Source organism: Nerophis ophidion, linkage group LG10, assembly GCF_033978795.1.
Source record: "Nerophis ophidion isolate RoL-2023_Sa linkage group LG10, RoL_Noph_v1.0, whole genome shotgun sequence".
Lineage (NCBI taxonomy): Eukaryota > Metazoa > Chordata > Actinopteri > Syngnathiformes > Syngnathidae > Nerophis > Nerophis ophidion.
Window position 1 is genome coordinate 73335553 of NC_084620.1, and position 26778 is coordinate 73362330.

The window sequence follows — 26778 nt, forward strand, 5'->3', positions numbered from 1 at the left end:
CTCGTTGCTGCGTGGGCGTGGTGCCCTCAGCACGAGCGAGGGCGCTTCTTGGTGCGCTGTCAGCAGAGGCGCCTCTTGGCTCACTGTCAGCAGAGGCACACGCAGCTCAAGCCGCTGAGGTAATGCGGGTTCGACTCCGCGTCATGACACCTTTCTACATATAAAGTGCAACATTCTCACATATAAAGTGCAACATTAAACTGCTTCAAGTTGTTGCTCAGATTAAATAAAATGACAAAACTTTTCTTCTACATACAAAAAGTGCAGCATTAAACAGTTTCAAGTCAACTCAGCCTCATATTAACTTTTCTTTTTCCCATCCTCCAGCCTTTAACCCTGATGACTTTCAATCAATTTTCATGTTTTCTGCCAGAAAAATCAGTTTATCCACATTGTCTGCAGAAAGAGCAGACCTGCTTGCAGTTACAATGTCTCCAGCTGTGAAAAATACCCTTTCGCTGGGCACGGAGGTAGCAGGTATGGTGAGGTAGTGCCTGGCTAACTTGGCAGTAAGAAGATATGTGGGCTCATTGTTCTTCCACCATAGAAGTGGGTCAAAATCAAGTTTTTAATGCACTATGGTCTTAAATCTGCTGTTGTAAAAACACCAACAGCATTTGTTATCGCTTTAGCCCTGCCTGAGTCGCAGAGTAGAAGCTGCTTGAATGCAGTGGGAGCAGTGTTTGTTCGTCTTTCTCTTCGTTGAAGCCATGTTATCCATTGTTGTATCGCACTGCAAAGCCGAAGTGTTCCCAGACGGGAGATCTTAACGAGGCAGGAGGGTCTTCCAGCTCTGGCTTTTACTCTTTGTAGTAGCCCGGTCGTTGCTAGCATGCTGTGTGTTGTGCCTCAGTGTTCATTGTTGACACAACGTGTGGTGCGCTACTTAATATGTCCGTGTGGAAACTTGTTCAATACACCTCCGAACCAGAACCCCCGTACCGAAACGGTTCAATACAAATACACGTACCGTTAAACCCTTAATACACACCCATCTGAAGATTATAAAAAAAAAATATATTTGGTGGGCCAAACAAAATGACTCGGCAAACCAATGTTTGGTATGAGTGATATGACCTCAAATCTATATCCTAATAACAATATATGTCACGATACATCATTTGATATATGATTGATGATAGAAAAAATTCAAAGCGGGTTACAAAAGCTCCTAATTTGGCAGTTGACATATGCAGTAACATATTGTGTCTTTTCTAATTGTATTATTTTGTCGAAACGATTATTATTAAGGACTTGTTTATTTACTATTAATATCTGGTTTATTTATTTGACAAAATAATACTGGAAATTATGTAATATTTGACTGCATATTTCAGCAACTAAATTAGGAGCCTGTGTAGTGTCAGAATAATTGTTTCTAAGTTATCACAAAAACTTTGTGTTGCATTGAGTGACTGGTGAGAAGCAAAAGCTGTCTTTGAAACCTACCAAGAGTAAGGCTCGTAAAACTCCACTGTGTTGGGGAAAGTAAGATGAAGGTGTTCCTGTTTTCTTTCATGTATTATAATCAAACATAAAGATATTGTCTGACCCAAGTACTACAAAAGCAAAGAGGAAGCAGAACCAGTGTCCCCTCCAGGGGACCTCTTTTTGAACCTCCTTTTTCAACTGTTTTACGAACGTCTTTTTGAACTGTTTTACGAACCTCTTTTTGAACTCATTTACGACCTTTTCTTTTGAACTGTTCCGTAACCAAAGGCAACGCTGTTTACGACACACTTCCCTCTCGAAGCAGCTGTGGTCATGTGGTCGAAGAAAGTAAAATAAAGAAGGAGGAGTACAATCTTTCGCCAGAGCGTGGGTGACACTGTAAAAAGTTAGAGGTCGACAAGTTTCTCCTCAATTGAATCCAAATTGAATTATGTCTCTGTTTGATTCTTTGCATCTTGTCTTGTTTAATTGATGTCGTCAGTGTTTGAACCTGACATGTAGCCTGTTTTAAAATGGTTTTATTACTAATTCTATATGAAATAATGTATCGCAAAATACATTTTAAACCATATCGTCTATCCATAGTAGAAAGTCCTGTCGTCCTGGTTTGTTTTTCTATTCCTGTAAATAATGTTGTAAAGAGCAGCGTGTTTGTGCGTCACTGAGATTTCAAGACAGTTCATACGATAACTTGTTTTTCCTAAGTGCATGTAAAAGTAGTGAATGCATTGTGTGACTGAGCAGACATGGTGTGTGTTTGTCTTGCAGACGTCTGTGAAGAACATCTTCACCCTGAACAACAGAAGTGGAGCTTCAGGATGCGGACAGAGGAGCCACAGCCCTCCCACATTAAGAAGGAAGAGAAATACCTACTGATGCCCCATTTTAAAAAGGAAGCAGTGGATCCACAGACCCCTCACATTAAGGCGGAAGAGGAGGACCCACTGACCCCTCACATTAAAGAGGAAGAGGAGGAACACAGCATCAGTCAGCAGGGAGAGCATCTTGAAGGACTGGAGGAGGTTGATGTCACCAAGATGCCAGTGACTGGTGTCCCTGTGAAGAGTGAAGGAGATGAGGTCAAAGGTGAAAGTGAGGAGAGGGGAGGGGGGGAGCCTCCAAGCAGCAGCTCAACACAACACATGACAACAGAAGCTGATGGAGACCACTGTGGAGGATCACAAGCAGACAAGCTCTTAGCTCCACTATCAGATAGTGAGGACACAACGTCACACTCTCCTGACACTGATGATGAAGACTCTAAAGATGATAAGACATGTCACACTGACAACACTCACTTCACATGTTCTCTCTGTCACAAAACCTTTAAATACTATAGTCTTCTGAAAAGACACATGAGAACACACACTGGAGAAAAACCTTTTCATGTTTTATCTGTAGTAAAGATTTTACTAAAAGACAAAATTTGAAAAGACACATGAGAACACACACTGGAGAAAAACCTTTTTCATGTTCAATCTGCAGTAAAGATTTTACGCATTGGCACAATTTGAAAACACACATGAGAATACATACTGGTGAAAAACCTTTTTCCTGCTCAGAATGTGGCAAAAGTTTTGTAATAAATCAAAGGTTAAAAGTACACATGAGAATACACACTAGAGAAAAAACTTTTTCCTGCTCAGAATGTGGTAAAAGTTTTGTAACAAATCAAACCTTAAAAGCACACATGAGATCACACACTGGTGAAAAACCTTTCCCGGGTTCAATCTGCGGTAAAGATTTTACTCTAAAGACCCTTTTAAAAACACACATGAGAACACACTCTGGTGAAAAACCCTACTCCTGTTCAAGATGCAACAAAAGCTTTCATCACTGACAATCTTGTACAGTACACATGAGAAGACACCCAGGAGAGAAAGTGTTGAGTTGCAGTGTGTGTGGTGAAAGATTGTCTTCTAAGTAGCAGTGTAAGAAACACAAGTGTGCTGGTGAGAACAGCAGCAGCAAATGAAACTGCAGGATTTGAAATAAACTGTCCAGACTTTCATTTTGACTTTCTAACAACATCAGCACATATAACATGTGTGACATCATTGTTGTGTGTGTACAATAATGTTATTATGAATCTAACATTTATAGATTAGACATTTCAGATTAGTGCTTTTATTTCAGTCAAGTACATGAGTTAATATACACATTTGTGTACTTTAAAATGAAAAGATTTTTGACTGAAAAGGTGAGAATAAACAGTATATAAAATATGTTAGTTACAGTAAACATTTTAAGTGTAGATATCCATAATTTACTTTTATACTTATTCATAATATTGTTTCATATGTTTTATGTAATAATGAAGAGTTGCATTTTTTTTTTCAAATTGTAGATGATTGCGTAGATGAACTCCTTTATATGATGTACATATTTGTTTTAAATGTGTTCAGACCTTTGCTTTTGAGTACTCATAAATCCCTCTTAGTTCATATTTACTGGTTTACAAAAACATCTTCTGGACCACTTCTGGAAGCATATTATTATTTACTTTATACATCATTTGAACAGTTGTCTTTTATACAAGATCATTTACTTTTAAAATGTGTGACTTTATGAATTATTTGTTGGGTCTCTATAATCCATTTTATTAATTATCTTTTTTACTCTCTTGCGTAATATGATGATTGTTTTGTGATTGTTTTATATGTATGTCCCCAGACTTTTATGCAATGAACAATGTATGCTTCAACTAAAGTTGGGTACAATAATTATAGTTAATATTCATAAGTATTTATTTTATTCTATTTTGTATTGCACTCCATTTTTTTATGTTTTCTTTATATGACTTACATGTAGTGTCCAGCTTACTTCATCATCTATATTAACTCATAAAAATGTGATGACCTTTATTCCTTTCATTTCAATATTATCCATCATTGTTTGTGTTTTACATTTTTACAATCTCCAAATATGATATATTTAGTTTTATTGAAGTTTAGTGACAGTTTATTGACGTGCAGCCATCTATTTTATGGTCAAGTTCTCTCTGGATAAAATAAGACGAGAGTTAAATCAAGCTGTAATGAAGGTGAAGAATGGAAGATTATTATATACATAATTATATATAGTTACACTCAGTAGTGACAATTAAAGACACTTTCATCCTGTTCATTTGAGCAAAAAAAGAGAGTTAAGTGTAATATTGTAAACAGTAGAAGAATATTAATATCAGCAGTCAATATTCCAACATTGTGAAGCTGAGCTATGGTAAAAAATATATTCAGCTTTAAATGCTTTTTGAGAGTGATTTAATTATCAGAATCAGAAATACTTTAATAATCCCTGAGTGGAAATACACATTTTCATTAACATGTGAATATTAAATGTAATAATGTATGATATTAATAAAATAGTAAAATGTTACTTTTGGGGATGTGTAACATCCTGAATGTTTTCATGCTGGAATAGTTTTAATTAGTAGAGAGTGAAACAAATGAGGAAGTAATGATAATGATGGTTTGTTTTTAGTCTGTTTATGAATAATTAAAGATAATTAAAATAGCAAAATGGAGCTTACATCCTCAGTGAGCTGATCTCCAGCAGTAAAGATGAGAGAAATAATGTGGAAAGGTCAGAAGTCAAAATGTTTCTTCAGGTAATACATGGAGCCTCTGCTGCCAACTATTTAGTAAAAAAAAACTATATATATATATATATATATATATATATATATATATATATATGTATGTGTATATATATATATATATGTATATATATATATATATATATAGAGAGAGAGAGAGAGAGCGAGAGAGAGAGAGAGAGAGAGAGGTAGATATATAGATATATAGATTGATGGATATAATATAAATAACGACAAAGGAAATTTTAAAAGAACATGAAAACCTCCCACATTCTAAAATACATTATAAAAACGATTACCATCAAAAACAAAAATAATATCATGAGTGTAATATTAATTTTGTTTCTTGTTTTTCTTTCCTTATGCTACTTTTGTTTCAAAACATTTTTAAATATTTGAATATTTTCACGGAAATAAGTATTATGTGTTCTGTTTTTTGGGGGGAAAATTTGAAATGGACGAGTTTACTTTTATTTTCACAAGAAGTAAATAGTATATAATAAAATAGTTTTACAGGGGGTGGAAAGCTGGTTGTACTTATTCCTCTCGCGAGATTTGGAAAAGAGCTGGTTACTTGTTTCTCTCGCGAGATCTGACAACACTGCGCGCGAACCAAACACGGCGAGGATAAAGCAAGATGGCGTCTGACGGTGAAGACGTTATTGCAGTCGTCACAGTTCAGTGTTCTTAATCTGTGCCTCCATGTACACATATATGTCCTTTATTACACTCTAGTAAATAGGGTAAACATCGTTAATAACTGTTTGCATCCGGTTATATTAGTCTGAGCGCACTTTGACGTTTCTCGAGCTAACTTAACTTGCTAGTTAGCTTAGCTTGTTAGCTGCTAACAAAGAGAGGCAGAAGTGATCAAAACACATCGCTAAGTAGAGATCAAGTGTGAGTGTAAAGTGTTGTGATTGTGTGAAAATGTGCCAAAGAACCACAGCAGAGTACGAGGAGGAACTTTGTCCAACAAAAGAGGAGAAGGAGCGACAACATGAAAAACATCAAGTTGTGTTACACAGAACAGGTTTGTTTACTTCTTACTCTCACATCTTTACTAACTTTATATTTCATTATTAACACTGTTCTTCAATAAGTTGTCTGTAGGAAGATGAATTGTCATGTGAGGATGATGCACTGATGGTTTTACATTGTTGATAAGAAGGAGACATTGTCAGACACACAATATTTATGAGAGGTTGATGTTTGTAACAATGTGTATCAACATGTTTACACAAAACTCACACAGTCACCGGGGGAATATTCCAGAGAGCGGGTTAAGTGCAAAGTCCTGAGTATGGAAAGCTCGAGAGTTTTACCTCCAAAAATAAGAGAGGTAAGACAAAGTCAGAGTCAGTTACCATGGTTACTGATGCTGTAAACCTAGCCTGCTAGCTGGCAGGTTTGACAAGTTATATATGTGTGTCAAAGCTATACTGACCTGCTATTTCCTTCATGTCGGTGTTCGTTGATGCAGCCATTAATGTTGCATTGATTATTGAAAAAACAGCCTGCTCTAAAGATGACATCTTGATCTCATACCATCTCAAACCAATTGACTGTTCATTATTAAGTGAAGTGTCTTATAGTCGCTTAAGTTCGTCTTTTACCAAGCAACACTATGTTTTATCCAGTTACTCAATTAATCGGAAACATTTCCCGTAGAACACTTGATTAATAACATTTTCAATAGCTAGAGCCCATTATTTCATGTACGATTTAATACTTAGCATGTAGGAGCTAAAATGTGTTTTGTTTGTGTCCTGTAGACATCCATCAGCTGATTGGACACCAAGAAGAATGTCTCCCTCATCTGCAGGGGGACAGTTTCACTTTAGAATATCCACAGCCCTCACATTTTAAAGGGGACAAGGGGGATTCACAGCCCTTTTATTTTAAAGAGGAAGAGGAGGGAGAGTGTCCTATAGGGCAGGAGGAGGCTGATGTCAGCAAGTTTCCACTGACTGTTGTCTCTGTGAAGACTGAAGAGCATGAAGACAAACCACCTGAGTCCTCACAGCTTCATCACAGTCCAAGTAAGCACAACATCCACATATCATCTAATACAATGTTTGTGACACATGTTCATCCGGGGGACACATTTAGGACTAAAGATGAAAATAAACTTGCTTTTTAACACCAACATTTAAAAATGAATGCCCATCAATCATCAACAATGTAATTGCTGGGGTGTAACCATGTGACCTAGAGGCCGTCCTCCTTACCTCACGTGGTCAAATGAAGGCAAACATTCAATATGGCTACTGTTTATTTACCTTAGCAGCACATATGTCAGCATATTTCAAAGGTTTAGTGGTGAAGATTAGGGATGTATTTGTGTATACGTGTATTTGTATTTAACCGTTTCGGTACGGGGGTTTTGGTTTGGTTCGGAGGTGTACCGAATGAGTTTCCACACGAACATATTAACCTAAAGCCTTAACAAGCTGCTCCGCTTCGTTATGCCTGTCCCTGTCAGTACTCTACACAGCACCCAGCATTGTCCCACCCACAAAACCATCTGATTGGTTACAGAAAGAGCGGTAACAGCCAATCAGCAGTTCATATTCAGAGCAGTAACAGCCAATCAGCAGTGTGTATTCAGAGTGCAAGGAGTTAGTGCTCCACCGTCGTCATAAGCAGGTAGGTGTTTAGCTGGTAAGCATCAGGCAGCGGACTCTCCCCAAATTATAATAAACACCTCCCAGTCAACTACAAACCATGTTTCCATATGAGTTGGGAAATCCTGTTAGATGTAAATATAAACAGAATACAATGATTTGCAAATCATTTTCAACCCATATTCAGTTGAATATGCTACAAAGACAACATATTTGATGTTCAAACTGATAAACTTTTTTTTCCCGCAAATAATCATTAACTTTAGAATTTAATGCCAGCAACACGTGACAAAGAAGTTGGGAAAGGTGGCAATACCTACTGAGAAAGTTGAGGAATGCTCATCAAACACTTATATGGAACATCCCACAGGTGTGCAGGTTAATTGGGCACAGGTGGGTGCCATGATTGGGTATAAAAGCAGATTCCATGAAATGCTAAGTAATTCACAAACAAGGATGAGGGTCACCACTTTGTAAGCAAATTGTCGAACAGTTTTAGAACAACATTTCTCAACAAGCTATTGCAAGTAATTTAGGGATTTTACCATCTACGGTCCGTAAAATCATCAAAAGTTCAGAGAATCTGGAGAAATCACTGCACGTAAGCAATGATATTACGGACCTTTGAGCCCTCAGGCAGTACCGCATCAAAAACCGACATCAGTGTGTAAATGATATCACCACATGGGCTCAGGAACACTTCATAAAACCACTGTCAGTAACTATAGTTGGGCGCTACATCTGTAAGTGCAAGTTAAAACTCTACTATGCAAAGCCAAACCCATTTATCAACAATATCCTGAAACGCCGCCGGCTTGGCTGGGCCCGAGCTCACCTAAGATGGACTGATGCAAAGTGGAAAGGTGTTCTGTGGTCTGGAAACAGACGACGTGGTGTCCTCCAGAACAAAGAGGAAAATAACCATCCGGATTGTTGTAGGCGCAAAGTTCAAAAGGCAGCATCTGTGATGGTATGGGGGTGTATTAGTGCCCAAGGCATGGGTAACTTACACATCTGTGAAGGCACCATTAATGCTGAATGGTCCATACAGGTTTTGGAGCACCATATGTTGCCATCCAAGCAACGTTATCAGGGACGCCCCCTGCTTATTTCAGCAAGACAAGTGTTACAACAGCGTGGCTTCGTTGTAAAAGAGTGCGGGTACTTTCCTGGCCCGCCTGCAGTCCATACCTGTCTCCCATTGAAAATGTGTGACACATTATGAAGCATAAAATACAACAGCGGAGACCCCGGACTGTTGAAGGACTGAAGCTCTACATAAAACAAGAATGGGAAAGAATTCCACTTTCAAAGCTTCAACAATTAGTTTCCTCAGTTCCCAAACGTTTATTGAGTGTTGTTAAAAGAAAAGGTGATGTACTACAGTGGTGAACATGCCCTTTCCCAACTACTTTGGCATGTGTTGCAGCCACGAAATTTTAAGTTAATTATTATTTGCAAAAAAAATAAAGTTTATGAGTTTGAACATCAAATATGTTGTCTTTGTAGTGCATTCAATTGAATATGGGTTGAAAAGGATTTGCAAATCATTTTATTCCGTTTATGTTTACATCTAACACAATTTCCCAACTCATATGGAAACGGGGTTTGTACTGTTTTGAAGCAGGAAAAAAGGATATTATGTTAAATGAAGAGTTTCTCTCTTTGATAGTTGATATAATAATGAGTTTTTTAGGTATTTCCAAGATGGCGCCAGTATGTGCTTCGGCCTGCCCTCTCTCGCTGTCAGCTCTGTTTGTTTTTGTGTTGTTTGCGTCTATTTTCGTCTCTGTCAGCTCACGGCTTGTGTATGACCGCCAAACACTGTTGGATCTTTGCCCGTGTCCCACTGATATTATCAACTTCGACGTTGTTTTTCCGACGTCCCAGTCAGCTTTTTCACTTAGCCGGATTCCTGCGTTCTTTTCACGTCTGCTGGCTCCTCTCACCCAGCGGAAGAGTCTCCGGCGCCGTGGTAAACGTGGCTTCCCGAAGGAGGATTGGTTTGGTATCCGGTCTCCTCCTGCGCCCACGCTCACTGGATCCCATCGGTTCCTGGCTTGTTCCTATTGTTGGTTTGGAGGATGAGGCTTGCCGCCGTTGCTCCTGCTGTCCCCGCCCTGTGTGTCGGGCCCCACCTGGATTAGTTGCGGCCTTGGACGTGCCGGCCCCCGCCAGGTTCAGTCTTGTGAACGCAAGATCTTTCACAAACAAAACGTTTATCCTGAAGGATTTCTTCACTTCCCGCGGACTTGACTTCCTCTGTGTGACGAAAACATGGCTGAGAGCCGGTGAGTCCGCCCCTCTTAATGAACTTCTGTCTCCGGAGTGTTCCTACTTCTATTCTCCGCGGTCGTCTGGTCAAAAAGGAGGAGGATTAGCAGTGGTTTTTAAAAATGAATTTAAATGCCGTCTGATACGCCTGCAATCCTCCTTTTCAAGCTTGGAACTGTGCATGTTTGAACTGGGTCTTTCTGATGTCGTCCTGTGTGCCGTCGTCCATCAACCACCCAAGTACCCCAAAGACTTTATAACTGACTTTTCTGAATTTCTGTCTGAAATCCTGCCTAAATATAATCTTGTCCTTATTGCTGGTGATTTTAATATTCACACCTAAGCCCAGACGAGTCGCTTTCCAGGAGCTTCCTGAATGTAATTGACTCATTTAACTTTGTACAGTCTGTGTGTGGTTCCACACATGAACGCAGGCATAAACTCCATTTAGTGCTCTCGTATGGTTTGCGACGCTGTGTTCTCTGATCATATGCCGATCCTGTTTGATATTCCCACTCAGTGTCCGTTACATTGTGCGCTCCGCCTCAACGCTCTCGCATGTTTAAATCTTCGTCTCCTGCTCTGTTCTCCTCCATTTTTTCGACTCTTTGTGATGATAATTCTGCAGCCTCTGTACGTCTGAATACTGTAGAGTTGGTTTCTGGGTTCAACTCTATTTGTTTACAAACACTGGACACGATCGGTCCTTTTAAGTACTGCCGCTCTAAAGCCACGCCTCAGCCCTGGTTGAATGACGTCACTCGTGCTGCCAGGCGAAGGTGTAGGATAGCAGAGAGAAAATGGAAAAAAGAAAGCCTGCTTTCCTTTCAGATGACTGTAAAAGCAGAGGTGAATATATATCTATCTGAGATTATATATTCTAACTGTAATAACCCCAGAGGCCTGTTTAATACCATTAACATTGCCATTGATGCTCTCAAATCTGTTGGTTTTAATGTTTCTTCTGAATTCTGTGAAAGTTGTCTCCACTTTTTCACTGACAAAATTGTGTCAACTAGAGCCAGTTTATCTCAGCCTTCCTATGACCTTTCTATTCTTCTGCACTTCTCTTCTATTTTCCATCAGTTTGAGCCAGTGTCCTTTTCCTTTCTAAAAGACACGGTTAGTCATATGAAGCCCTCTGGTTTTCCTACGGATGCCCTCCCACCTTACCTGTTTAAGGAGGTACTTGCTACTATTGGATCAAGTGTCCTTAACATTATCAATAGTAGCCTCTTTTCTGGAATAGTACCAGCAGAGTTTAAACATGCACACCTTTCTCCTCTCCAATCACAGACCTATCTCTAATCTTCCATACATTTCCAAAATATTAGAGAAGGTTGTCTACAGTCAGTTGTTTTCCTTCTTAGAAGATAATGGTATCACTGAGCTGTTCCAGTCCGGTTTCAAAGCCCTCCACAGCACAGAGTCAGCGCTTCGTAAAGTGTCTAACGATATCCTCCTGTCAACTGATTCTGGTAAATATGTTGTCCTGGTGCTTTTAGATCTGTGTGTTGCGTTCGACACCGTCGACCACGCCACCTTAATCACTCGTCTTGAGAACTGCGTGGGCATTAAGGACGCCACCCTCAACTGGTTCCGGTCGTACCTGACTGACAGGAGTTTTTGTGTAAAAATAGACAACTTTTTGTCTTTCACAGCTCCTCTACCACATGGGGTCCTCCAGGGCTCAATCCTCGGCCCTCTTTCATTTGCGCTTTACCTTCGCCCCCTCGGTTCTGTTTTCAGGAAGGTGTGAGGATTTTATTATTATTATTATTTTATTTTTATTATTTTTTATTTTATTTTATTTGAAAGAAAAAACAATAGTACAATATATTATTTATTTGTGTGAGGCGTCGCACGGGTCTCGCTTCCTGTTCAGTGGGGTCCGTGCCCGTGTGGCCCGTCCTTGCTCTATGGAGTCTGTGCAGGTGACTTGATGCGGTGGCAGCGCGGCCCCTTTGTCTGGCCTGGATAATGTGTCTTGGTTGTTTGGGCGGTGGTGTGTTTGTGCGGGTTTGGGTTGGGGTGGTGTGGTCTATTGGTGGGGGAGTTGTTGATGTCTCTTGTTTGCATGTTGGCGTTTGGGCTGACTGGCGGGCTGGCGTGGGCTAGTCTCCCTGATCCTGTTGGCGTGTGGTTGCCGATCACAGTTGTTTTTTCTCGATCACTTTGATTTGATGGGGTGGTGCTGGCTGTCTGGGGCTATTGCAGCTGCTGTTTCTGATGCCGTTTGTTTGTGGTGTGGGCAACTGTGGCTGCTGGGTCCGGTGCAGGGGGGTGGCTTATGTTGTGACTGGTGGTAGCGGGCACTCGTGGTCATTGTCGGACTTGCCGGCTTCATACTTGTTTATTGTCGTGTTGGTTGGCTTGTCGGGTGTGGGCCTGGGGTGCCCTTGCGCCCTGCCATGCCGCCCTTGCGCGCCCGGTTTCGCTTCGTTGTTTTGGGCGGGCTTGTCGGGGGTTGTCCCTGGGTGGCGTGGGTACGCGGCCAGACCTGTGGGGCTTGGGGGTTCGGCTAGTTCTCAGTGGGCTCGGCTAGTTCTCATTGCTGTCCCTCCGGGATTTGTTGTCATATAAATATTTGTGTGCGTGTGTGTGTGTGTGTGTGTGTGTGTGTGTGTGTGTGTGTGTGTGTGTGTATGGATGGATGTAAATGTAGTATGTACATATATGGGTGTGCATGTATGGTTACAGGTATGTGTGTGTTCATAAATATGTATGTGTGTATGTGCATGTGTGGATATGTATACATATATATGTATGTGTATGCGTGTATATATATGTATATATGTATGTATATATTTATGTGTGTATGTATGTATACATGTGTATGTGTGTGTGTATATATATATATATGTATGTATGTATGTATGTATGTATGTATGTATGTATGTGTGTGTATGTATGTATATGGGTATATGCGCGTATGTGTATGTATATATGCAAATGTTTATAGATGTATGTATGTATGTATGTATGTATGTGTGTGTATGTATGTATATGGGTATATGCGCGTATGTGTATGTATATATGCAAATGTATATAGATGTATGTGTGTGTATATATATATATATATATATATATATATATGTGTATTTATATATATATATATATGTGTGTATATATATATATATATATATATATATATATATATATATATATATATGTGTGTGTGTATGTATATTTCTGGGGTCACGCTCTGGGCCTGCTGGTCAATCGGGGTTGACGCCTCAGGCTACTGCATCCGGGCTGCATGTCTAGAGCTCCTGGGTCCCTCCGTCCATCCCTTCCGGGTGCGCGTCTTGGTTGGGGCCGGCTGGGTCTAGTCCGCTCATCCATTGTGGTAGCTTGGTGCTGCAGGGTATTCTGAGTTGCTGTGAGTTGGCCAGCTGCTGGGGTAGTGATGTTGTGTGTCAGCATGTCTGTGATCTTATTTAAATGTTTTATTTTATTTTATTATTTTTGTGTATATATGTATGCGGAGGCATGCGGTTATATGTATGTATAAATGTATGTGTATGTATATATGTGTATGTGTGCATGTATGTATATATATGTGTATATGTATGTATGTATGTATATATATATATATTTATGTATGTATATGTGTATGTATGTGTATGTATATATTTATGTAACTATATATATATGTATGTATATATGTGTGTATATGTATGTATATGTATGTGTGTGTGTATGTATGTGTATATGTATATGTGTATGTATCTTTATATACACATATATGTATTGCATTTATGTATATGTATGTGTGTGTGTATGTACATGTGTATACGTATATGTACTAATTTAATTTTTTTAAATTTTAATTTTTTGAAAACATTTTTATTTTATTCTTATTCATTTATTTATTTTTTGATGTATTAATTATGTTTTTTTTGTTGTTTTTTTTTTGTTTGTTTTGTTTTGTTTTTTCCTCCTCCCTCAGGGGGGTAACTTTGACAGGGCGGTTGCTGGTTGTTCCATCTCCCTCGTTTGGGTCCCTGCGGGTGAGGTGGGTGGTTCCCGCGGCCATGCGCTGGGTGGTCCTGTGGCGGCCGGCCGACTTGGGTGGGGTGGCCTGGTGTGGACTGCGCCATGCTCCCCGGGGTTTAGGGTTGGGGCGTGGGGGCCCGGGTGCTGGTAGGGCTGGGGCGGTCTTTCCGTCCGGCTGCGGGGAGTCTCTGGGTTCCCCCGGGCGGGGCGTCCCGTCTTTCTGCCCGTGTGGGTGGTTGTCTCTAGCTGGCTTGGGGTCTGGCCGTCTGCTGCTTCTCTCGTGCCCTGTCCTCTGCTGGGCGCGTCTGTCTGCGGCCTGCTGCTGGCTCTTCCGGGCGGCGCAGTGGGCTGGGCTCTGGGGTTCCCGTCGCTGGCCGGCCTGGCTGCTTTGGGCCGGTGGTCCCTGGTTCTCCGGGCGCCACACCTGCTGTTTGGGTTGGGCTCTCTGGGCGGCTGGGGCCGTACTCTGGCTCACACGCACACTGGGAGTCAAATACATCGTACATACACACACACATATACTCACACACACACACCGTTATTCATACATACAAACGTACATACTGTACATAGGTACCTACGCTCGCACATACATACACAAATACAGTACATACCTACATATTCCAAGTTCGTCCATCTACACGCACATTCACGGTACAAACATACACATACTGTACACATACATTCACAGTACAAACATTCACATACTGTACACATACATTCACAGTACAAACATACACATATACATTCACTGCACAAACATTCATATACACATTCTGTTCATATACAAGTACATATACATACATACACTCATGCACATAATCACGTTTCATCAAACATATATCAACGTTGTTGCCCTAGGAGAAACTGGGTAACATATGGCATACTGACAAAGCTTAACCTATTGTTACTAGGGTTGGGTATCGTTTGAATTCGAACGATTCTGATTCTTTGTTTCGATTCCGATTCCTGACGATTCTCGATTCCGATTCTTTCTTTAAAGGGGAACATTATCACCAGACCTATGTAAGCGTCAATATATACCTTGATGGTGCAGGAAAAAGACCATATATTTTTTTAACCGATTTCCGAACTCCAAATGGGTGAATTTATGCGAATCAAACGCCTTTCTGTTTATCGCTCTTTTTGCGATGACGTCAGAACGTGAGGTCTCCGTGGTAATACAGCCACCATTTTCATTTTCAACACATTGCAAACACCGGGTCTCAGCTCTGTTATTTTCCGTTTTTTCGACTATTTTTTGGAACTTTGGAGACATCATGCCTCGTCGGTGTGTTGTCGGAGGGTGTAACAACACTAACAGGGAGGGATTCAAGTTGCACCACTGGCCCGAAGATGCAAAAATGTCTGCCGCCAGACCCCCATTGAATGTGCCAGTGTGTCTCCACATTTTACCGGTGATGACAGACATGGCACAGAGATGTATGGATAACCTGCAGATGCATTTGCAACGATAAAGTCAACAAAATCACAAAGGTGGGTTTTGTTGATGTTGACTTATGTGCTAATCAGACATATTTGGTTGCGGCGTGACTGCCAGCTAATCGATGCTAACATGCTATGCTAATCGACGCTAACATGCTATTTACCGGCGGTGCTAAAGCAGACATGGCACAGAGATGTATGGATAACCTGCAGATGCATTTGCAACGATAAAGTCAACGAAATCACAAAGGTGGGTTTTGTTGATGTTGACTTATGTGCTAATCAGACATATTTGGTTGCGGCGTGACTGCCAGCTAATCGATGCTAACATGCTACGCTAATCGACGCTAACATGCTATTTACCGGCGGTGCTAAAGCAGACATGGCACAGAGATGTATGGATAACCTGCAGATGCATTTGCAACGATAAAGTCAACAAATTCACAAAGGTGAGTTTTGTTGATGTTGACTGCCAGCCAATCGATGCTAACATGCTACGCTAATCGATGCTAACATGCTATTTACCGGCGGTGCTGAAGCAGACATGGCACAGAGATGTATGGATAACCTGCAGATGCATTTGCAGCTATATTACGTTTCCTTCCACCCACATTTAATGCGAAAAAAACACATACCAATCGAAGGATTTAAGTTGCTCCATTGTCACGAGATGCAAAAGTCCTGATCGTTTGGTCCGCACATTTTACCGGCGATGCTAACGCAGCTATTCGGCCATGCTATGGCTATGAATAGTGTCAACAGCTATTCGCTCATAAGTGTCAGTTTCTTCTTCAATACTTTCATACTCCAACCATCCGTTTCAATACATGCGTAATGTGTTGTATCGCTTAAGCCGCTGAAATCCGAGTCTGAATCCGAGCTAATGTCGCTATATCTTGCTGTGCTATTCGCCATTGTTTGTTTACATTGGCAGCACTGTGTGACGTCACAGGGAAATGGATAGTCGCATTGCAAACAGCGAAAATCAAGCACTTTAAAGCTTTTTTTAGGGATATTCCGGGACCGGTAAAATTTTGAAAAAAACTTCAAAAAATACAACAAGCCACTGGGAACTGATTTTTATTGTTTTTAACCCTTTCGAAATTGTGATAATGTTCTCCTTTAAAAAAAAAAAAAAAAAAAAATGCACGGTCAAAACAAAGTTTAGGATATTTTAAATGAGCTAGCTAACCTACAGTCTTTCTGAATGAAATAGTCTGACATTCTCCATCAATTTTAATTCTATTAACTTTTTATGAACTTTACTATAAATTCCTCACAGAGCGGTTTTCAACTAAAATATAAATATCAAATCTATGAACTAGAATATAAATATTATAAATTATGAATACATTTTCACAGGGGTACACTTTCATCAAGAGAGCTTTATTTTTGAAAACCTCATGAAAACACATTTACACAAAAGTGTATGATGCTACAGAAAACCTCATGAAAACACATTTACACACACAAGTGTATGATGCTACAGAAAACCTCATGAAAACACATTTACACACACAAGTGTATGATCCTGCAGGAAACCTCATGAAAACACATTTACACACACAAGTGTATGATCCTGCAGGAAACCTCATGAAAACACATTTACACACAAGTGTATGATGCTGCAGGAAACCTCATGAAAACACATTTACACACACAAGTGTATGATCCTGCAGGAAACCTCATGAAAACACATTTACACACACAAGTGTATGATCCTGCAGGAAACTTCATGAAAACACATTTACACACACAAGTGTATGATCCTGCAGGAAACCTCATGAAAACACATTTACACACAAGTGTATGATGCTGCAGGAAACCTCATGAAAACACATTTACACACACAAGTGTATGATGCTGCAGGAAACCTCATGAAAACACATTTACACAAAAGTGTATGATCCTGCAGGAAACCTCATGAAAACACATTTACACACAAGTGTATGATCCTGCAGGAAACCTCATGAAAACACATTTACACAAACAAGTGTATGATGCTGCAGGAAACCTCATGAAAACACATTTACACAAGTGTATGATGCTACAGAAAACCTCATGAAAACACATTTACACACACAAGTGTATGATCCTGCAGGAAACCTCATGAAAACACATTTACACACACAAGTGTATGATGCTGCAGGAAACCTCATGAAAACACATTTACACACAAGTGTATGATGCTGCAGGAAACCTCATGAAAACACATTTACACACACAAGTGTATGATGCTGCAGGTATTTAACATGTTACCGTGCTCCCACTGATGGTCTAACCTGGTGCAGAAAAGCAAATAAACAATAAGAATCAACCTGCAAAACCCAGTCCAGATTAGCAGCAGGTACAGTATAAAATCAGAGACAGTTGTTGTTTAGGAAAATGAGCATATCCGCCTTCTCAGGCAGAATGTGTGAGCGTTCTGGACGGATAGTGTCTCCTGTCCAAGACGGGACACGCATTTATTTGTACTCCATGAACTCGGAGGTGCTCCATCATGTTCGACGTGCACCCTCCTAAGCACCAAACAGTCCTGTCGCACGTGTTACATTTCGCTGATATTTCATTTTTTTTTAGTAAAATAAAGCCACACTTTCGACCGTCGACGCCCGCTATCATAGGCTCGGCTATGCTAACACTTCCGGCGGTGGGCTCTTCTTCGTTGGTGTTCAGCGGCCTCTTCTTCCGGGTCGGCGGACTTATTATTTTTTTCCGGTCGGCGGACTGGGTATCGAAACTAGGAATCGAAATTTAAACTTTAGAACGATTCCAGGAGAACCGGAAAGTTGTCCCGGTTCCAATCGATACTCGATACCCAACCCTAATTGTTACTATAACAATCTACAAGATTAATATAGGTTGCCTCTCTCTCTTCCCCTCCATCTTTCGGTATTCCTTTATTTTATTTTTTTTAAATTTTTTATTATTTTGTTAATCTTTTTAGTTATTTTGTATACGTATTGTTGCATTTGAACAACTGTATTGTTGATAATAGAGGTAAACTATTAGTATTGTTCATGATCAATACTGCTTTTTCTATTGGTATTTGTATTGCTCCAGTTTTAGTGTAAAAATGCTCATTGTCCTTTCTATATTATTATTTATTTCACTAACTGTGTTTTTGCTATCACTTTTACGATCATATTTGTACATACCGTATGTGCTGGTGTTGTTTTATTGTTGTTGTTGTTTTTGTTGTTATTGTTGTGTTGCTGCTGTTGTTTTTATCTCTCTGTCTAATCCCCCTCTTATCCCCACAATTTCCCCCTCTGTCTTCCTTTTTTTCTCTTTCTATCCCCTCAAGTCAAGTCAGCTTTATTTGTCAATTTCTTTACATGTAAAGACATACAAAGGAATCAAAATTTAGTTTTGCACTCTCCCATGCGTACATAAAAAAAGAAAATACAACAGTAAAGTGCAACGTAAATATGTCTACCTACTGAAATGACAATATATTTAGTTCCTGTTGTTTTTAAATAGGATATGGCTGTAAACAATGAGTGTTTCATCAGTAATGCAAATACTTATGATATAGCGGCAGATGTGTGCAATTTCGCATAGTCATTTTTTCCGTGGGTCATGGGGTTTAGAGTTCAGGTTGTTCCGGGGAGGGGGATTTCAAAGTCCTGACAGCCTGTTGGATCGGGCTGAGAATTGAAGGGGGGGGTTCAGCAGCCTAACAGCCTGGTGGTGAAAGCTGTTGGTGAGTCTGGTGGTGCGAGAGCGGAGGCTCTTGTAGCTTCGTCCAGAGGGGAGGAGGCTGAACAGGTTGTGTGCAGGGTGGCTTGCGTCACTCACAATTGTGAGTGCTTTGCGGGTGAGGCGGGTGGTGTATAAGTCCTGAAGAGATGGGAGTGGTGCATCAATGATTTTCCCAGCTGTTTTCACGATGCGCTGCAGGTCTCTTCTGTTGTATTGAGTGTAGCTCCCGCCCCACACAGTGATGCAACTAGAAAGGATGCTTTCAATGGTGCCTTTGTAAAAAGTGGTCAGGATGGGTGGTGGAGCACTTGCCCGCTTTAGTTTTCGCAGGAAGTAGAGGCGCTGTTGGGCCTTCTTCACCAGTGATGCGGTGTTGGTAGTCCATGACAGGTCCTCACTGATGTGCACCCCCAGGAATTTGGTGCTCCTTACTCTCTCCACTGCAGCACCACCGATGGTCAGTGGCAGGTGTTGAGTGTGGCCTCTCTGGAAATTGACAACAATCTATTTGTCTTGCTGACATTCAGCAAGAGATTGTTGTCCCTGCACCACGTGGTCAGGAGGTCCACTTCTTCCCTGTAGTGAGTCTCGTCGCCCTTGGTGACGAGACCCACCAGAGTTGTTTCGTCCGCAAACTTAACGAGGTGGTTGGAGCTGTAGGTTGGTGTGCAGTCATGTGTCAGTAGAGTGAAGAGCAGAGGACTGAGCACACAGCCTTGTGGGGCCCCTGTGCTCAGGGTGATGGAGCTTGAGGTGTTGTTACCAACACGTACTGCTTGTGGCCTCTGACTAAGGAAGTCGAGCAGCCAATTGCAGAGTGAGATGCTGAGGCCCAGTTTGCCAAGTTTGTAGGTGAGTTGTTGTGGTATTATGGTGTTGAATGCTAAACTGAAATCTATGAACAGCATTCTCACATGAGTGTTTCTGATCCAGGTGGGTGAGGGCTAGGTGGAGGGCAGACCATATTGCATCCTCTATTGATCGTCTGGCTCGGTATGCAAATTGGAAGGGGTCCAAGGTGGGGGGGAAGATGGATTTGATATGTGACATGACCAACCGTTCGAAGCTTTATATGATGATGGATGTCAGTGCCACAGGACGGTAGTCGTTAAAACTTCACGGGGATGATGTCTTTGGCACAGGTATGATAGTGGCGGATTTGAAGCATGTGGGGACAATGGCTTGCTTCAGAGAGGTGTTAAAGATGTCTGTAAAGACGTCCTTCAGCTCCTCTGCACAATCCTTCAGCACACTACCGGAGATGTTGTCTGGCCCTGCTGCCTTCCGGATCTTGATGGTAGAGAGTGTTCTCTTTACGCTGGCAGCAGACAGGCACAGGGACTGTTCGTGTAGAGGGGGTGTGGTTTTCTGTGAGCGAGTGTTGTTTTGTGCATCGAAACGTGCAAAGAAGCGGTTCAGGTTGTTGAGCAGAGAGGTGTCGCTGTCGCAGCTCTGTGAGACGGGCTTGTAGTCCGTGATGGCCTGAATGCCCTGCCATAGGCTCTGTGCATCTCTGCTGTCCTTGAAGTGGGAGGTTATCTTCTTTGTGTGGTCCTGTTTTGCTTTTCTGATGCCTCGGGACAGGTTGGCTCGCGCTGTTCTCAAGCCAGATCCATCTCCATCTCTGAAGGCCTTGTCTCTGGCTCTCAGCAGCCTGTGGACCTCCCCTGGCAACCATGGCATCTGGTTGGCCCGAATGATAATGTTTTTTGTGTGGGTCACATCATCCATGCACTTGGTAATGTAGGAGGTCAAAATGTCTGCGTACTCCTCAATGTCTGTGTTGTTATTGTGGGTGGCTGCTTGTTTAATAATTTCCCAGTCTGTTGTGTCGAAGCAATCTTGAAGAGCAGAGGAGGCCCCCTCTGGCCACACTCTTATCTGCTTCGGAACCGGTTTGGTGGCTTTCACTCTTTGTCTGTATGCTAGCGTTAGCGTAATTGATATGTGGTCAGAGAGGCCGATGTGGAGGAGGGGAGTGGCTTTGTAATCTCCTTCGTGTGAAGTGTAAACCATGTCCAAAGTGTTATCCCCCCTGGTTGGGAAGTGAACATGCTGATGACATTTTGGCAAAACAGTCTTGAGATGAGCATGATTAAAATCTCCGGCAAGAATGGTGAAACCATCTGGATGTGCTGTTTGTTGTTCACTGATGGCTTGGTACAGTTCATGAAGTGCAGCGTTTCTATCACTGTTGTTGCTAGTGGGAGGGATGTAAACAGCAACTAGTAGGATTTGCTGTCATCTCCATGGGCAGATAGAAAGGACGGCACTTCACGATTATAAACTCCGCCAGTGGTGAGCAGTGTTTGTATACCACCGTGGCGTCCCGGCACCACATATCACGGATGTAAACACAGATCCCTCCGTTTACGAGCGCCCTGTCCGCTCGGTAGCATGCTAGCGGCTCCAGTTGTACAGCTGAGTCGGTAATGTTGCCATTAAGCCATGTTTCAGTGAAAACAAACACACATCAGTTACTCACTTTCCGATTTGTTGTCCTCAGCAGTCGTATGTGATCCATTTTATTGTCCAGTGATCGTACGTTTGCCAAAAGGATAGATGGTATAGATGGGCGAGTTGGACTAGCCACTAGCCTCGCTCGGATGCCTCCACGCTTGCCTCTCTTCCTCGTCCTTGCACACCGCTTCCGATGCCTCCTTCTTCGGGGAGGGTTAGCAGGCGGTGTGGTAGCACTCCCGCGGAGTAGTCCAAGCTCTCTTAGCATCTTTGTGTCGCGTTCTAAAACATGGCAGGTCTTGATTTTTCGGATATTTGACAAAGCCTGCGGACTGTACTTGTATTCCAATGTAGGCTGACGGGAAAATCATTTTGACAAAAACTCTAACGAACAAAATACCGCACGGTCGGGAGAGCGAGAGGTCGCTGCGTCTACACGCGCTGCCATCTTAGATAATTTGGCTGCACCAAATGATAATATAAATACATTTATTGAAGTCAAATTCAAATAAGGCAACAAGAGAAATATGCTACACTTCTCTTTTGTAAAGTAAATCTGAACAGCCGATATGGACACCTACATCAACTATATGATTTGCCTGAGAAGCTGGACAGGACAAAAAAAAAAAAAGGAAGGAAGCACAGTATTGCATTTAATTTTTATACAGATGACTGCCAGATCTACTTTCCCATGGCACAAAATAACACGGTCCAACGTCTCATTGACTGCCTGCACGGCATTAAAGTCTGGCTTTCAGTTAACTTCCTGAACCTAAATGAAAACAAAACAGAACTTTTGTTGTTTAGTCCAAGTCGCTCTCCTTCCCCTCGGCACTTAGGACTACTTTATGTAGGCATTTATCTCGACTCGTCTTGACTACTGCAACGCCCTGAACGTAGGCATTAGCCAGGCCTCCCTCGCCTGCCTGCAGCTCGTGCAGAACTCTGCTGCTCGCCTGCTAACACAGACCCACAGGCGTGAGCACATCACCCCCATACTAGCGTCCCTTCACTGGCTCCCTGGGCTCTACCGAATCAACTATACTACTATATCTACTATTTGTTTTCAAATGTCTAGGGGCGGTTTAGCTCGGTTGGTAGAGTGGCCGTGCCAGCAACTTGAGAGTTGCAGGTTCGATTCCCGCTTGTGCCATCCTAGTCACTGCCGTTGTGTCCTTGGGCAAGACACTTTACCCACCTGCTTCCAGTGCCACCCACACTGGTTTGAATGTAACTTAGATATTGGGTTTCACTATGTAAAGCGCTTTGAGTCACTAGAGAAAAAGCGCTATATAAATATAATTCACTTCACTAAACAACTTCGCTCCAACATATATCTCCGACCTCCTTCAGCCTTGCTGCCACTCCCCCCCCGCCCCCAATCCCTAAGATCGGGGGGGCAGTAACGTCAGCTGCTGTTGACGGTCCCTGACACAAGGCTGAAGCTAAGCGGTGACAGAGCTTTTGCCGCTGCTACTCGCAAGCTCTGGAACAACTTACCTTTGAGTGTTAGACAAGCCTCCTTTCTTCCTGTATTTAAATCACTCTTAAAAACACACTTTTATTCCATGGCCTTTAACATTCTGTGATCTCCATCCTGCTATGGCATCCCATTATGCACCTGCTGTGAACCTGTTTCTATGTTTTATTTATGTATTTATTTGTTATTGTGCTTTGTTTGTGTTGTGTTGTGTTGTGTTTGCTAGTTTCCCTTGTGTTATCTTTTAACCTGCCTATTGTACAGCACTTTGTGGTAAATATTAAATATGCTTTATAAGTAAAGTCGATTTGATTTGATTTGAGCAAAGCTGGAATTTTCTAAAGAATGTTTGTTTTTCTCCTGTCCCACAGACGTTGAAGAAGAACCTCTACCCCATGAGCAGGAGGAGGAACCACAGTCACCCCACATACACGAGGAAGAAGAGGTACCACATTACCAACACATTAAAGAGGGAAGAGAGGAGGCACATCCCCCCCCACATTAAAGAGGAAGACGAGACGCCACAAACCCATAATGTTAAACTGACCCTTCACATTAAAGGGCAAGCGGAGGACCCACTCATCTTACACATCAAAAATGCAGAAGAGGGCCCACTGACCTCTCACATTAAAAAGGAAGAGGAGGACCTATTGACCCCCTGCTTTAAAGAGGAAGAGGAGGTCCAAGAGCCGCCGCACATTAAAGAGGAAGAGGAGGAAGAGGGCATCAGTCAGCCTAACTGGTTGGAGGAGTTCCCAGTGACTGGTGTCCCTGTGAAGAGTGAAGATGATGAGGTGAAAGGTGAAAGTGAGGAGAGGGGAGGGGGGGAGCCTCCAAGCAGCAGCTCAACACAACACATGACAACAGAAGCTGATGGAGACCACTGTGGAGGATCACAAGCAGACAAGCTCTTAGCTCCACTATCAGATAGTGAGGACACAACGTCACACTCTCCTGACACTGATGATGAAGACTCTAAAGATGATAAGACATGTCACACTGACAACACTCACTTCACATCTTCTCTCTGTCACAAAACATTTAAATACCCAAGTCTTCTGAAAGAACACATGAGAACACACACTGGAGAAAAACCCTTTTCATGCTCAATCTGTGGTAAAGGTTTTGTAGAAAGTCGCGATTTGAAAAGACACAGGAGAACACACACTGGTGAAAAACCTTTTTCCTGTTCAACCTGTGGTAAACGTTTTCTTGTAAATCATCATTTGAAAGTACACATGAGAACACACACTGGTGAAAAGCCTTTTTCCTGTTCAATCTGTGGTAAAGGTTTTACAACATGTACATATGTGAAAGTACACATTAAAACACACACTGGTGAAAAATCACATTCCTGTTCAATCTGCAACAGAAGCTTTTGTGACCGATCGACCCTTGTAGTACACATGAGAAGACACCCAGGAGAGAAAGTGTTGAGTTGCAGTGTGTGTGGTGAAAGATTGTCTTCTAAGTAGCAGTGTAAGAAACACAAGTGTGCTGGTGAGAACAGCAGCAGCAAATGAAACTGCAGGATTTGAAATAAACTGTCCAGACTTTCATTTTGACTTTCTAACAACATCAGCACATATAACATGTGTGACATTGTTGTTTGTCTAACAATCTGTTTAATATGATCTTTACATTTATAGATTAGATATTTTATATTTGTGCTTTTTTCAGTCAAGCACATGCATTAATATGCAACATTGTGTACTTTTATTAAAAAATGGACAGAACAATTTAAGTAAAAAGGTGGGAGTAAATAGTACGGGAAATATTTTACATGCAATAAACATTTTATATGTGTGTGTGTATATATATATTGTGTATATTCCAGATATAATTTTAGACTTATTCATATGAAATATTGAAGTATTACATATTTGTATTTGTAATTGTTAATAATCCCATAGATTATCACCTTTATATGATATACATATGTACTGGTTCACATCTGAAACATCTTCTGGACCACTTCAGGAAGCATATTATTATTTACTTTATACATCATTTCAACAATACAATTTTAAAATGTGTGACTTTTTGAATCATCTGTTGGGTCTCTTTAATCTATTTTATTCATTATATTTTTTACTCTGTATTATGATGATTGTGTTGTGATTGTTATATATGTATGTCCCCAGACCTTTATGCAATATAAAAGTGAGAGAAAATGACTGAATTATTTGTGGAAGGATGGTTTTGTTTTTACTTACATTTGTGGATATATTAAATAAATCCAGTATTGTGTTTTGAATATTTTTTATGTTTTTTTGCTTTATTTTAACATCCCCAAAACATCAATATCAGTCAAAGTTTGGAGTGTCAAGCAAAAGCCAATATTGTACATCATCCCACAGAGATTTACTTTGCATACATTCATAAAATAAACTGTTTATTTTGTTTCCCTATCACAAAAACGAACAAGTGTTCTCTGGCACTGCAGATCAACAGTGGGGCACGTGCCCCAGTAAAATATGTCTGGCGACGCCCCTGACCTATCCATGAGTAAAGTGCACGAAGCGCAGGAAGCCATACTCACAGAAACTTTCCGTCGCCAAGTGGAGTGCCAGCTGTCTTCGGGAAGTGGTGGTCACGGTGGCGGGGGAGTAGCTTCCTTCAGACCGGTGCTGCCTTTCTCCGCTAGCCTCGTTAGCTTAGCAGCTAGCTAACTGAGGGCGGAGTGGTGAGACAGAGATCGGGTGATTTGCAAATAAAGCTGCAAAACAGTTAAAAGCACACAAATAGAACGATACTTAGCTTTTTTGCAACAAGAGCAGTCAGCGAGCAGTCATTCACGTTGACCCGGAACCGGAAGTTCAACCGGAATTATATGCATCAAGTGTTCCACTACCTCCAAATCAATACCAAGCCTCAACAGCACGACTTCTTGGTACTTTTGTGTGAGTTAATAATATTGATTGTTTGTGATAAATTTGTATTGCAACATTTAAAAACAAGATTATTATTGATAACTGTGGTCCTTTTGCTACCCTTTGTTTTTTTTGGTTTTCATATCATCATTTACATGTAGCTTTATTTACATTTGCAAGTCCAGTACGCTAGATGGCTGTAGTGTAAATGCATAATGTGTTTTGTAGAGCCCAAAAAAGTGTTAATACTGTGAATATTGGATTTATTATGCACCAGCTGTTTGATTCTAACATTCATCTTAGTTATAGTTTTTATTACCTCATTTTGTGGGTGTTAACGTCATGAGAAATTGCTAATGCTAACCAGTAGCATGTCAATAGCTAAGCCAATGTATATTAGCATCAAGCTACCATAACTTTTATAGCGTTTTTTTGAGTCCATTTCTTTGTTGGCATTGACAATTGCAACATTTACCTAAACGTAGTTTGACTCAGACTGCTCTCAGTGCTGCTGGAGTGATCTCCAAATGCCAAACAGAGGTCAAATGAGTTTCAAATTGGATATTCAACAGACATTCAACATCCAGCCAGGCTGACTGTTTGAAAACTCATGCCACGTCTGTCAGTCCCTGCTGACAAGTGCTTTAGTTTAAGGGACCGTCAATAAAGTACTTGACATTGGCTCACTAAATAACTGATAAATGGGTTGTACTTGTATAGCGCTTTTCTACCTTCAAGGTACTCAAAGCGCTTTGACACTACTTCCACATTTACCCATTCACACACACATTCACACACTGATGGAGGGAGCTGCCATGCAAGGCGCCAACCAGCACCCATCAGGAGCAAGGGTGAAGTGTCTTG

The 26778-nt window shown here is 41.3% G+C and overlaps 1 protein-coding gene across 1 annotated transcript; it reads left to right on the forward strand.

Moving 5' to 3' along the window:
• The first annotated feature begins 5669 nt into the window (after positions 1–5669).
• LOC133561281 (cardiomyopathy-associated protein 5-like) lies at positions 5670–25300 on the forward strand. Its single transcript, XM_061914644.1, has 3 exons — positions 5670–6083; positions 6826–7092; positions 23413–25300. Exons 1-3 carry the CDS (start codon positions 5981–5983, stop codon positions 23544–23546), a joined length of 504 nt encoding a protein of 167 aa, XP_061770628.1. The 5' UTR covers positions 5670–5980; the 3' UTR covers positions 23547–25300.
• The last annotated feature ends 1478 nt before the right edge of the window (positions 25301–26778 follow it).